Source organism: Pristiophorus japonicus, chromosome 2, assembly GCF_044704955.1.
Source record: "Pristiophorus japonicus isolate sPriJap1 chromosome 2, sPriJap1.hap1, whole genome shotgun sequence".
NCBI classification, from domain to species: domain Eukaryota; kingdom Metazoa; phylum Chordata; class Chondrichthyes; family Pristiophoridae; genus Pristiophorus; species Pristiophorus japonicus.
Window position 1 is genome coordinate 117,855,364 of NC_091978.1, and position 14,733 is coordinate 117,870,096.

Consider the following 14,733-nt stretch of genomic DNA (forward strand, 5'->3'; position numbering starts at 1 on the left):
CAAATTTGCTGGAGTTCTTTGAGGATGTAATGAACAGGGTGGATAAAAGGGAACCAGTGGATGTGGTGCATTTGGACTTCCAGAAGGCATTTGACAAGGTGCCACATAAAAGGTTACTGCACAAGACAAAAGTTCACAGGGTTGGGGGTAATATTTTAGTATGGATAGAGGATTGGCTAACTAACAGAAAACAGAGAGTCGGGATAAGTGGTTCATTCTCTGGTTGGCAATCAGTAACTAGTGGGGTGCCGCAGGGATCAGTGCCGGGACCTCACTATTTACAATCTATATTAACGATTTGGAAGAAGGAACTGAGTGTAACGTATCGAAGTTTGCTTACAATACAAAGATGAGAGGAAAAGCAATGTGTGAGGAGGGCACAAAAAATCTGCAAAAGGACATAGACAGGCCAAGTGAGTGGGCAAAAATTTCGCAGATGGAGTATAATGTTGGAAACTGTGAGGTCATGCACTTTGGCAGAAAAAAAAATCAAAGAGCAAGTTATTATTTAAATGGAAAAAGATTGCAAAGTGCCGCAGTACAGTGGGACCTGGGGGTACTTGTGCATGAAACACAAAAGGATACTATGCAGGTGATCAGGAAGGCCAATGGTATATTGGCCTTTATTGCAAAGGGGATGGAGTATAAAAGCAGGGAAGTCTTGCTACAGCTATACAAGGTATTGGTGAGGCCTCACCTGGAATACTGTGTGCAGTTTTGGTTTCCATATTTACGAAAGGATATACTTGCTTTGGAGGCAGTTCGGAGAAGGTTCACTAGGTTGATTCTGGGGATGAGGGGGTTGACTTATGAGGAATGGTTGAGTAGGTTGGGCCTTTACTCATTGGAATTCAGAAGAATGAGAGGTGATCTTTTCGAAACGTATAAGATTATGAGGGGGCTTGACAAGGTTGATGCAGAGAGGATGTTTCCACTTATGGGGGAGACTAGAATAAGGGGCTGCCCATTTAAAACAGAGATGAGGAGTAATTTCTTCTCTCAGAGGGTTGTAAAGCTATGGAATGTGCTGCCTCAGAGAGCTGTGGAAGCTGGGACATTGAATAAAGTTAAGACAGAAATAGACAGTTTCTTGAACGATAAGGGTATAAGGGTTTATGGGGAGCGGGCGGGGAAGTGGAGCTGAGTCCGTGATCAGATCAGCCATGATCTTATTGAATAGCGGAGCAGCCCCGAGGGGCCGTATGGTCTACTCCTGCTCCTATTTCTTATGTTCTTATGTTCTTATCAGCTGAAAATAGGATTGGCCTCAGCGTCGATGTTCTGCAGCGTCCTACGCATGAATAACGGCCATGGCCTCTACAACCTAGAAGGACAAGGACAGCAGACGCATGGGAACACCATCACCAACAAGATCCCTTCCAAGTTACACACTATCCTGACTTGGAAATATATCGTCATTCCTTCAAAGTCACTGGGTCAAAATCCTGAAACTCCCTCCCTAACAGCACTGTTCACCACGCGGACTGCAGCAGTTCAAGAAGGCGGCTTACCACCACCTTTTCAAGGGAGGGAACGGTGGCATAGTGGGTCTGTTACTGGACTAACTATCCAACGATGTGAGTTTAAATCCCACCATGGCAACTGGGCATTTAAATTCAGTTAATTAAATAAATATGGAATAAAAAGCTAGCATCAGTAATGGTGACCATGAATCTACTGGATTGTTGTAAAAACCCACCTGGTTCATTAATGTCCTTTAGGGAAAGAAATCTGCTGTCCTTACACAGTCTGGCCTATATGTGATTCCAGACCCACAGCAATGTGGTTGACTCTGAGGTTCAAGAAGGCAGCTCACCACCACCTTCTCAAGGGCAATTAGATATGGGCAATAAATGCTGACCTTGCCAATGATGCACACATTCCATGAACAAATATAATTTTAAAATTAGGGTTGGAGGATAAATGCTGACCTTGCCAGCGACAGAGTGATGAGGATGTGATGAGAGGCACAGCAGGATGAAGGTGAGTGTGCTACATCCCAGGAACAATTTTTTTTAAACGTAAGTGTGGTACCGGAGAGCAGACATTGCCTGTGGACAGTTTCCCAGTGAAAGGGGAAATGAAGAAAATACAACTTAACTCAGAGGCTTCTGTACTGTTAGATTCTTTTTCCAAATTATATTGGCAAATTGCATGTAATAGAGTTAATTAACTGGCACACTGTTCCCTATCATGATCAGACCTGTATATTGTAAAATTCCTGTATTTCTCTCTCCCGCTCCTGTTTGTCAGGCCCTGCATTATTTTCACTTTACCTTTTAATGATTTCTGTTTCTTTGCTGGTCAGCTTTTTGTTGGCGCTTACACTTAATACTTATGCTTGTTGCCGCCTTTTTTTTTACAACCTTGTCAGAGTTTTCTCTCTCTTTCACACATTCTTTCTTCCGAGTTCCTTATTCCTTATTCTCTTTCACTTTCTTTCTCTTGGGCCGGGAGTTTGCTGACCTCGCTGGGTCCATGGTGGGTGACATTGGTGGCGGGTCCCAACCCCTTTATTGGCTCCATCCCACTGCCTAAAATGATTTTCCCTTGATAGGGCTTGTTAAGCCCCCCCAAGCACATTTCCTGGTCCAATTAGAGGAAGCAGGTCAGGTGATGTCATTTCATGACACGTCATCAGCTGGTTTCCTTAAAGGGACCATGGCCAACTTTATTTTGACATTAGTGCTGTCAGTGTTCTGTAGCATTGAAGTGCTGCAAACATTGACCATGTCTGCATAGAGGTGCACGGCTGCACCCAGGCTCTCCCATGGCTCCCTCCATATGTTTATGGAGGGAGTCAGTGCACGCAGGGAAATCCTCTTCCCTTCCGATAGGCAGAAGAGACCTCCCCAGGAGACCAACACAGCCTGGTTGCACATTGCATAGGATGGCACAAGCAGGGATGTGGTCAGGAGGACCTGGTTGCTGTGGCGCAAATCTTTCAATAATCTCATTAGGACACAGAGAGGCTGCAAAGAGATTTAGATAGGTTAAGCGAATGGGCTAAGGTTTGGCAGATGGAATACAATGTCGGAAAATGTGAGGTCATCCACCTTGGGAAAAAAAACAGTAAAAGGGAATATTATTTGAATGGGGAGAAATTACAACATGCTGCGGTGCAGAGGGACCTGGGGGTCCTTGTGCATGAATCCCAAAAAGTTAGTTTGCAGGTGCAGCAGGTAATCAGGAAGGTGAATGGAATGTTGGCCTTCATTGCGAGAGGGATGGAGTACAAAAGCAGGGAGGTCCTGCTGCAACTGTACAGGGTATTGGTGAGGCCGCAACTGGAGCACTGCGTGCAGTTTTGGTCACCTTACTTAAGGAAGGATATACTAGCTTTGGAAGGGGTACAGAGACGATTCACTCGGCTGATTCCGGAGATGAGGGGGTTACCTTATGATGATAGATTGAGTAGACTGGGTCTTTACTCGTTGGAGTTCAGAAGGATGAGGGGTGATCTTATAGAAACATTTAAATAATGAAAGGGATAGACAAGATAGAGGCAGAGAGGTTGTTTCCACTGGTCGGGGAGACTAGAACTAGGGGGCACAGCCTCAAAATACGGGGGAGCCAATTTAAAACCGAGTTGAGAAGGAATTTCTTCTCCCAGAGGGTTGTGAATCTGTGGAATTCTCTGCCTAAGGAAGCAGCTGAGGCTAGCTCATTGAATGTATTCAAATCACAGATAGATAGATTTTTAACCAATAAGGGAATTAAGGGTTATGGGGAGCGGGAGGGTAAGTGGAGCTGAGTCCACGGCCAGATCATCCATGATCTTGTTGTGTGGCGGAGCAGGCTCGAGGGGCTAGATGGCCTACTCCTGTTCCTAATTCTTATGTTCTTATGTTCTTATCACAAAATGTTACTGCAAAGCCACACTTACCTTCATCCTGCTGTGCCTCTCATCACATTCCCATCACTCTGCCTTCCCTACCCTACTCCTGCACATCCTTACTCACACCAACTTACCTTGCGCATCCACCCATCCCCCTCCCTCTATCTACATTATCACATCCCCATCTCACTAGCCACCCCACACATTCACCCTCATCCTAATGCAAGCATAGCAACTAACAACATACATGGGTAGTCACATGGGTGTTTTATTCAATGTTCATGTAACGTTTCTGTTAATGTGTTGACATACATTGAAACCTTTATTTTCAACACTTTCTGTTCTTGGACAGATTTGTGTAGATGTTTGGAAGTGGCTTAGTGAATTGCAGTGAATGGTGAGACATAACGGTACCCCCCTGCAATGGCGATGAGTGTGAAAGATATGGCTTGGACATTGTCGGGATGCTTTATGATGTTGGTGTGGGGTGGTGCCAACCTGGCACATCGTGTGGCAGCCAAGGTGTACAGCATCAAGTGAAGTAAATCTAGCCATGGTGAGGCCATCCCTGGCCTCTTGGGCAGCAGTGTGCTCGGGTGCTGATGTCCAGTGTACTGTGCAACATCAGGTGATTGCGGAGAAGATTGGTGTTGTTGTTGGTGCTGCTGGTGTGCCTGCTGCTGCTAGTGTTGGGGCTGATCGTGGTCGGATTCTGAGGACCAAGGTGAGACAGTATAAAGGGCACCCATGCTGATGGAATAGAAGGCAGGTGAAGTAGAGATGACAGAAGCATTCTATTAATGGTGAGAGAGTTCTGCCAATGAGGTGATAATGGATGGAGGATGGAAAGTAGAAAGCCTGCAGAATCTGTGCTGAAAATGGACTGAGAAACAGCTTATGACTGAGGAAAGTGAAGATCTGTCAAGTGGAAACTTTTGCTGTACATTTGAAGCTGCCAAGTAATCAGCTGGAGCAATGGCCACTGAACTCATGCGTCAGGTTGACAGCAGTGGTCCCCGAACAACATGTTCCCATGGCCATGAAGTTAAAATCAAAAGGTAAGTTAAAAAGGCTTGTTACTGATCTGTCAACTAGATGTTAATGAGATTAATTGAGTTGCTCACCGCTGCCCGTTGGGTCTGCTCAACGCTGACGGACCCGACATTGGGAAAGGTGCATGGTGGCGAGTTGACAATGGGGTCCCGACCTGGTGTAAAAAAAACACTTTCCCACCCAACCAGCCACTGACCCCGCCCACTGACCCCCCCGTAAAATTTCAGCCATTCTTTTTGTTTTTCATTCTTTTTCTCACACATTCTATCTGTCTTCCTGTTTAAATTCTGGACCTTCTCCTGCTGACTCAGACTGCAGTGCAGTGTCACAAGAAAGAATGAAAGCAAGACTTGCATTTATACAGCACCTTTCATGACCTCAGGACGTCCAAAAGCGCTTTACAACCAATGAAGTACTTTTGAAGTGTAGTCACTATTATAATTATTTTCTCATATATTTAATTTCTATCCAACTGAATTAGAAAAATAAATAACTAGATGCTGAAGATCACTCTGAAGGTATATTCTCTGAATGATAAGTAATTACTCAGAAACCTGCGTACTCATTATTTTAATATTAGCATTCCAGTTATTCCTATTTTGTCGAGCTCTCCATGTCCTCCATTTCAGTGCAGTGGACATGATAGGGATGTTAATTATTTACTGGGGTTCCCTTAGAAGACATCTACTTTTTATTGGTGGTTTCAGCACCTGCTTCCTGCTTTCACTGTAGGTTATCTTTTTTGGGGACTCCCATGTATTTGCTACCGTTTAGCACCTTTTAGTAGAAACTGAAAGATAACCAGAGAGAAAAATAAAAGCAGCTTTTACATTTGCAAATTGGAGCCGATGGCAAGCGCAGGATTCTCTTGCTATGGAATACTGTTTGAAATATAAACTATTTGATTTACCTTGTTCTGGGAGCAGCAAACACCCACTTTTAAATGTATCTTATTGGCTACCACTGATTGGCCAGCTTCACTTGTGTGTGGTATATGATCGATCCTGCTGGATCAAAATGAAGAGGGCAGGGGGTAGAAGTGCCCGGAAGCCAATAAATGTCTATTTTTCATAACCGGCACTTCAATGTAAAAGCATCATAAGGAGACGGCCATAGGAATGCATACACAAATGCAAGGAACAGTGTGTAGTAAAAACAGAAAGGTTGAGAAAGGCAGAGGTGAAGGCACAGAAGAGGTAGGGATAATCAGGTAGAAACAGAACCAGAAAGACAGACATGTACTGTTAGCATAGTATATGTTGTAATGTATCTATCTGTGGGAGGTGGTCATTACAGCATTAACTATATCTGCATTCATATCATGCGTTATATCTTTATTATGCTTACCTTCAATAATAAATGCACTGATTGAAACTATCACCCAAGCAGAGATTGTGTTTTCTGTGATAACTGTAAAATTAAAAATAGTTTTATGAATTGATTTTAATATTAAAACAAACACTTTTGGACAACTAAAATGAACGAAAACACAAAAATAACTGCAAATGCTGGACATCTGAAACAATAGCAGAAATTACAGTTATATCTGAAACAGTAACCTGTCCGTTCTCTCCACAGATGCTGACTGACCCACTCTGTAATTCAAGTAACTTATCTTTTTGCTGCAGATTCAATGAACTCCTGTAAAAGGTAGAAATTAACTGACTGAATTCAAATTTTTCTTTTTATTATTGGGATGTGCCTGCTGCTGTCATGGCCGGCATTTATTGCCCATCTCTAGCTGCCTGTGAGGTGATGCTGAACCTTCTTCTTGAACTGCTGTAGTCTGTGAGCTGCTCTAGTAGATACAGCAGTTATGTGGCAGCTCCAGCTAAGTTTGAGTTTCTGGTCATGGTGACCCCCTCCTTCGCCGAAAGGTTGATGGTGGAGGGCCCGGTGATAATAATGCCATTGAACATAGGAACATCGGAATTGCTAGACAAAAAAAAGCCAAGGTCCATCTAGTTCGCTTTCTATCATCCTGGTAATCGCTGATACGACGATAAGGAAGAGTTCATAGTGTGCATAAGGGAAGGGTTCCTTGAGCAGTAAGTAACGGAACCAAACAGGGGGCAGGCTATCTTAGATCTGGTCCTGTGTAATGAGACAGGATTAATAAACAATCTCCTAGTAAAGGATCCCCTTGGAATGAGTGATCATAGCGTGATTGAATTTCAAATTCCGATGGAGGGTGAGAAAATTGGATCTCTAACCAGCGTACTAAGCTTAAATAAAGGAGACTATGAAGGTATGAGGGCAGAGTTGGCTAATGTGGACTGGGAAAATAGATTAAACTGTAGGACAGTTGATGAACAGTGGTGTACATCTAAGGAGATATTTCACAACTCTCAAGAAAAATATATTCCAATGAGGAGAAAAGGGCGTAAGAGAAAAGATAGCCATCTGTGGCTAACTAAAGAAATAAAGGACGGTATCCAATTAAAAACAAGAGCATACAAAACTACTGGGAAGACAGAAGATTGGGAAGCTTTTAAAAGCCAACAAAGGATGACTAAAAAAATGATTAAGAAAGGGAAGATAGACTATGAAAGTAAACTAGCACTAAATATAAAAACAGATAACAAGAATTTCAATAGGTATAGAAAAAGGAAATGAGTGGCTAAAGTAAATGTTGGTCCCTTAGAGGACGAGACTGGGTAATTAGTAATGGGGAACATGGAGATGAAATATTTTGTATCAGTCTTTACGGTAGAGGACACTAACAATATTCCAACAGTGGATAGTCAAGGGGCTATAGGGGTGGAGGAACTTAACACAATCACAATCACTAAGGAAGTGATACTCAGTAAGATAATGGGACTAAAGGCAGATAAATCCCCTGGACCTGATGGCTTGCATCCTAGGGCCTTAAAAGAAGTAGCGGCAGGGATTGTGGATGCACTGGTTATAATTTACCAAAATTCCCTGGATCCTGGGGAGGTCCCAGCAGATTGGAAAACTGCAAATGTAACGCATCTCTTTAAAAAAGGAGGCAGACAAAAAGCAGGAAACTATAGACCAGTTAGCCGAACATCTGTGGTTGGGAAAATGTTGGAGTCCATTATTAAAGAAGCAGTAGCAGGACATTTGGAAAAGCAAAATTTGGTCAGGTAAAGTCAGCATGGATTTATGAAAGGGAAGTCATGTTTGACAAATTTGCTGGAATTCTTTGAGGATGTAACGAACAGTGTGGATAAAGGGGAACCAGTGGATGTCGTGTATTTGGATTGCCGGAAGGCATAGAAACATAGAAAATAGGTGTAGGAGTAGGTCATTCGGCCCTTCGAACCTGCACCTCTATTCAATAAGATCATGACTAATCATTCACCTCGGTACCCCTTTCCTGCCTTCCCTCCATACCCCTTGATCCCTTTAGCCAGAAGGTCCATATCCAACTCCCTCTTGAATATATCTAATGAACTGGGATCAACAACTCTCTGCGGAAGAGAATTCCACAGATTAGCAACTGTCTGAGTGAAGAAGTTTCTCCTCATCTCATTCCTAAATGGCTTAGCCCTTATCCTTAGACTGTGACTGCTGGTTCTGGACTCCCCCAACATCAGGAACATTCTTCCGCATCTAACCTGTCCAGTCCCGTCAGAATTTTATATGTTTCTTTGAGAACCCCTCTCATTCTTCTAAACTCCAGTGAATACAGGTCCAGTCGATCCAATCTCTCCTCATATGTCAGTCCTGCCATCCCGGGCATCAGTCTGGTGAACCTTCGCTGCACTCCGTCAATAGCAAGAATGTCTTTCCTCAGATTAGGAGACCAAAACTGAACACAATATTCTAGGTGAGGCCTCACCAAGGCCCTGTACAGCTGCAGCAAGACCTCCCTGCTCCTATACTCAAATCCCCTAGCTATGAAGCCAACATGCCATTTGCCTTCTTCACTGCCTGCTGTACCTGCATGCCAACTTTCAATGACTGATGTACCATGACACCCAGGTCTCGTTGCACCTCCCCTTTTCCTAATCTGCCACCATTCAGATAATATTCTGCCTTCATGGTTTTGCCACCAAAGTGGATAACCTCACATTTATCCACATTATATTGCATCTGCCATGCATTTGCCCACTCACCTAACCTGTCCAAGTCACCCTGCAGCCTCTTAGCATCCTCCTCACAGCTCACACTGCCACCCAGCTTAGTGTCATCTGCAAACTCTCAACTCCTTCATCTAAAAAATCATTGATGTATATTGAAAATAGCTGGGGTCCCAGCACTGAGCCCTATGGCACCCCACTAGTCACTGCCTGCCACTCTGAAAAGGACTTGTTTATCCCAACTCTCTGCTTCCTGTCTGCCAACCAGTTCTCTACCCACATCAATCCATTACCTCCAATACCATGTGCTTTAATTTTGCACACCAATCTCTTGTCTGGAACCTTGTCAAAAGCCTTTTGAAATACACCACATCCACTGGTTCTCTCTTGTCCACTCTACTAGTTACATCCCCAAGCATGATTTCCCTTTCATAAATCCATGCTGACTTGGACCGATCCTGTCACTGCTTTCCAAATGCGCATTTGACAAGGTGCCACATAAAAGGTTACTGCAGAAGATAAAAGATCACGGGCTTGGGGGTAATATATTAGCATGGATAGAGGATTGGCTAACTAACAGAAAACAGACAGTCGGGATAAATGGTTCATTTTCAGGTTGGCAATCAGTAACTAGTGGGGTGCCGCAGAGATCAGTGCTGGGACCCCAACTATTTACAATTTATATTAACGACTTGGAAGAAGGGACTGAATGTAATGTAGCCAAGTTTGCTGATGATACAAAGATGGGAGGAAAAGCAATGTGTGAGGAGAACACAAAAAATCTGCAAAAGGACATAGACAGGTTAAGTGAGTGGGCAAAAATTTGGCAGATGGAGTATAATGTTGGAAAGTGTGAGGTCATGCACTTTGGCAGAAAAAATCAAAGAGCAAGTTATTATTTAAATGGAGAAAGATTGCAAAGTGCTGATGTACAGCGGGACCTGGGGGTACTTGTGCATGAAACACAAAAGGTTAGTATGCAGGTACAGCAAGTGATCAGGAAGGCCAATGATATCTTGGCCTTTATTGCAAAGGGGATGGAGTATAAAAGCAGGGAAGTGTTGCTACAATTATATAAGGTATTGGTGAGGCCACACCTGGAACACTGCGTACAGTTTTGGTTTCCATATTTACGAAAGGATATACTTGCTTTGGAGGCAGTTCGGAGAAGGTTCACTAGGTTGATTCCGGAGATGAGGGGTTGACTTATGAGGAAAGGTGGAGTAGACTGGGCCTCTACTCATTGGAATTCAGAAGAATGAGAGGTAATCTTATCGAAAAATATAAGATTATGAGGGGGCTTGACAAGGTGGATGCAGAGAGGATGTTTCCACTGATAGGGTAGACTAGAACTAGAGGGTATAATTTTACAATAAGAGGCCATCCATTTAAAACTGAGATGAGGATAAATTTCTTCTCTCAGATGGTTGTAAATCTGTGGAATTCACTGCCTCAGAGAGCTGTGGAAGCTAGGACATTAAATAAATTTAAAACAGAATTAGACAGTTTCTTAAACGATAAGGGAATAAGGGGTACGGGGAGCGGGCAGGGAAGTGGACCTGAGTCCATGATCGGATCAGCTATGATCGTATTAAATGGCGGAGCAGGCTCGAGGTGCCGTATGGCCTACTCATGCTCCTATTTCTTACGTTCTTATGTTCTTAATGAAGTTGATGACTAATCAAGGCAATTAAACCTTATGTGCAGCAGACTCATTCAGCAAAGAAAACCTGCTATCGTGAAAAGCTCTTAAATATACCACACTTACTGTTGTGTATGGATAAAGAGTCAGACTGAACACTGTGAGCTCAAAGTAAAGTGTGACCTTAGTCTTTTATTGTAGGTCTCCAGAGTGCCTCTCCAACCTGTGAAGCCTCCTTAAATACCTGTGCTCCCAAGGGATTATGGAATCCCTTGGGACTCCAGGGGAAGAGCCCTCTGCTAGCTGTACAGAGTAAATACAAGTCCACATATATAACAACACTCCCCCCCCCCAAAGTCACTAGTGTAACTATTTACAATGTGAGTTGATCTGGGGCCCTTCTTGCCCTGGTAGATTGTCTCAGTGTGAAAGCTGGTGTTGTTGAATCAGTTGTTGGGCCCTCGCTGTGCAGCTGGCCTTGCTGGGTTGCTTGGTGTGTTGGGCCCTGCAGGGCTGTTGTGGATGATGGGTTCTGCTTCGTGGTCAACCGTGGTGCCGGTTGCCACTGGTATGTATGTTTAGGGTATCAAAAAAGGTAGGCTCCAAGGTGGGTTGCTCGGGATAGTCCGCGAACCTGAGTTTGATTTGGTCCAAGTGTTTCCGGTGAATGAGTCCATTTGAAAATTTGACCCGAAACACCCTGCTCCCCTCTTTGGCCACGACAGTGCCGGGAAGCCACTTGTGACCTTGTCCATCATTTAATACAAATACAGGATCATTGATTTCAATCTCGCATGACACATTTGCGCTATCATGGTTTGTTGAAGCCGCCTGCTCTCTACCTGTTCATGTAGTTCAGGGTGAACTAACGAGAGCCTTGTCTTAAGTGCGCTTTTCATGAGCAGTTCAGCAGGTGGGATCCCAGTGAGTGAGTGGGGTCTCGTGCGATAGCTAAGCAGGACTCAGGATAGGCGAGTCTGCAGTGAGCCTTCAGTTACCCTCTTCAAGCCTTGCCTGATGGTTTGCACTGCTCTCTCTGCCTGACCATTGGATGCTGGTTTAAACGGGGCAGATGTGACATGTTTGATCCCATTACGGGTCATGAATTCTTTGAACTCAGCACTGATAAAACATGGCCCGTTGTCGCTCACCAGGACATCGGGTAAGCCGTGAGAGGGAAACATGGCCCGCAGGTTTTCAGTAGTGGCAGCGGACGTGCTAGCCGACATTATCTCACATTCAATCCACTTGGGGTACGCGGCTACAACCACAAGGAACATTTTACCCAAGAACGGGCCTGCATATTCGACGTGTACCCTAGAGCACTGTTTGTAGGGCCAAGACCATAAACTTAGCGGCACCTCCCTGAGTACATTGCTTAACCGCGAGCATGTATTATATCTGTGAACACAGGAGTCCACATCGATACCAGACCACCACACGTGGGATCTGGCTATCGCTTTCATCATTACGATGCCTGGGTGGGTACTGTGGAGGTCATTGATGAAGGTGTCTCTGCCCTTCTTGGGGACCACTACTCGATTGCCCGACAGAAGGCAGTCTGCCTGTATAGACATTTCATCTTTGCCCCACTGGAACGGCTTTATCTCTTACTGCATTTCCACTGGGACACTGGACAAGTTCTCGTGAAGCACACAGCTTTTGACTAGAGATAATAATGGGTCCTGGCTTGTCCAGGTTTTGATCTGCCAGGCAGTGACGGGTGATTGCTCACTCTCAAATGCTTCCATAACCATGGCTAGATCTGCGGGCTGCGCCATTCCCACCCCCATGGTGGGCATTGGCAGCCTACTGAGAGCATCGCGCAGTTTTCTGTGCCTGGCCTGTGCTGAATGGCATAGTTGTATGGGACAACGTGAGCGCCCATCTCAGGATGCGGGCTGATGCATTGGTATTTATCCCTTTACTCTCGGAAAACAGGGCTATAAGTGGCTTATGGTTAGTTTCCAATTCGAATTTTAACCCAAACAGGTATTGATGCATTTTCTTTACCCCATAGACACACGCTAACGCCTCTTTTTCAATCATGCTGTAGGCTCTCTCAGCCTTAGACAGACTTCGGGATGCATAAGCAACCGGTTGCAGTTTCCCAAAATCATTAAATTGTTGCAGTACACACCCAACGCCATATGACGACACATCATATGCTAGTACCAAACACTTACATGGATCATACAACACAAGCAATTTCTTTGAGCATAACAATTTTCTCGCTTTTACAAAGGCATTTTCTTGGCCTTTGCCCCAAACCCATTCGCCCCCTTTTCGTAGTAAGACATGTAGTGGTTCTAACAGTGTGCTGAGACCCGGTAAGAAGTTACCAAAGTAGTTCAAGAGTCCCAGAAACGACCGCAGCTCCGTCACGTTCTGTGGTCTCGGTGCGTTCTCGATTGCCTCCGTCTTCGCGTTGGTGGGCCTGATGTCGTCTGCCGCAATCCTCCTTCCCAAGAACTCCACTTCGGGCGCCAGGAAAACGCATTTCGAGCGTTTTAACCTGAGCCCCACGCGGTTGAGTCGACTAAGAACCTCCTCCAGGTTCTGCAGGTACTCGACTGTGTTCCGACCTGTGACCAAGATGTCATCCTGGAAGACCACGGTGTGTGGGACTGACCAGTAAATTTTCCATGTTTCTCTGGAATATCGCCGCCGCTGATCGGATTCCAAACGGGCATCTGTTGCGTGTTGATGCAGATGAGGGCCTTCGATGATTCCTCCAGTTCCTGCGTCAGATCCAGCTTCGTGAACGTCTTTCTCCCGCCAGCGTTGCAAAGAGGTCGTCGGCCTTTGGTAGTGGGTATTGGTCCTGCAAGGAGAAATGATTGATAGTTACTTTGTAATCGCCACAGATGCTGACAGTGCCGTCTCCCTTGAGGACTGGGACAATAGGACTGGCCCACTCGCTGAACTCGATCGGTGAAATGATGCCCTCTCTTTGCAGCTGGTCTAGCTCAATCTCTACTCTTTCTCTCATCATGTACGGTACTGCTCTCGCCTTGTGATGGATGGGTCGCGCCCCGGAATTAGGTGGTTCTGCACTTTTGTTCCTTGGAATTTCCCGATGCCTGGTTCGAACAGCGAAGGAAATTTGTTTAAGACCTGGGCACACGAAGTGTCATCAGCAGGCGATAGCGCTTGGACGTTGTCCCAGTTCCAGCCGATCTTTCCCAGCCAGCTCCTGCTGAGCAGAGTGGAACCATCGCCCGGTACCACCCAGAGTGGTAGCTTGTGCACCGCTTCATCGTAGGAGACCTTTACAGTAGCACTGCCGATTACAGGAATCAGTTCTTTTGTGTAAGTTCTTAGTTTCTTGCGAACTGGAGTTAAGACTGGTCTTGAGGCCTTGTTGCACCACAACCTTTCGAAAGTCTTTTTGCCCATGAATGGACTGGCTTGCGCCCGTGACTAGCTCCATTGACGCCGGGAGTCCATTTAGTTTAACATTCAGCATTATCGGGCGACAATTCGTGGTGCATGTGTGTACCCCAGTACCTCTGCCTCCTCGATCCGAGGCTCTGGTTCGTTGTGATCCTCCATGGATCTGTCCTCCTCTGCAATATGGTGGTTTGCAGGTTGAAATGGCTTTGCAGCTTGCCTGCACACTCGTTGGAGGTGTCCCATTGTTCCACAGCCCTTGCAATCATACTCTTTGAATCGGCATGAATGGAAACGATGATCACCCCCGCAGCACCAACAAGCTGTTAATGGCCTTGCATTCATCACCCTTGATAGTGGACTCTGAGTCATCTGCGGACGTGCAGCTGCAGGTATGTGTGACCTGCCCTGTACGTTACGATTCGAAAACAACATCACTTTGTTCATAGTACTTGCAGCAGCACTTGTGTGCTGAGAGATTTGCTTCATATTGTCACTGGTGGCAATGAACGTATGGGCTGTTACTATGGCATTACTCAAGGTTGGGGTATCTACAGTCAAAAGTTTGCGAAGTATGCTTTTGTGGCCAATGCCAAGTACGACAAAGTCTCTGAGCATGTGCTCCAAATGTCTTTCAAATTTGCAATGTCCTGCAAGGCGTCTTAGCTCGGCAACATAACTTGCCACTTCCTGGCCTTCAGAGCTTTTGTAGGTGTAGAACCGGTACCGGTACCTTGGGTTCAAATGCTTGCAGACCA

The 14,733-nt window shown here is 45.2% G+C and overlaps 1 protein-coding gene across 1 annotated transcript in view; it reads right to left on the minus strand.

Annotated features, from left to right (window-relative positions):
• The window catches only part of LOC139240420 (interleukin-6 receptor subunit beta-like), a 140,670-nt gene that overhangs the window by 67,534 nt on the left and 58,403 nt on the right, over positions 1-14,733 (minus strand). The window contains exon 3 of the mRNA XM_070868934.1: positions 6,239-6,301. Coding sequence (XP_070725035.1) covers positions 6,239-6,301 — 63 coding nt within the window. The remainder of the gene's footprint in view (positions 1-6,238; positions 6,302-14,733) is intronic.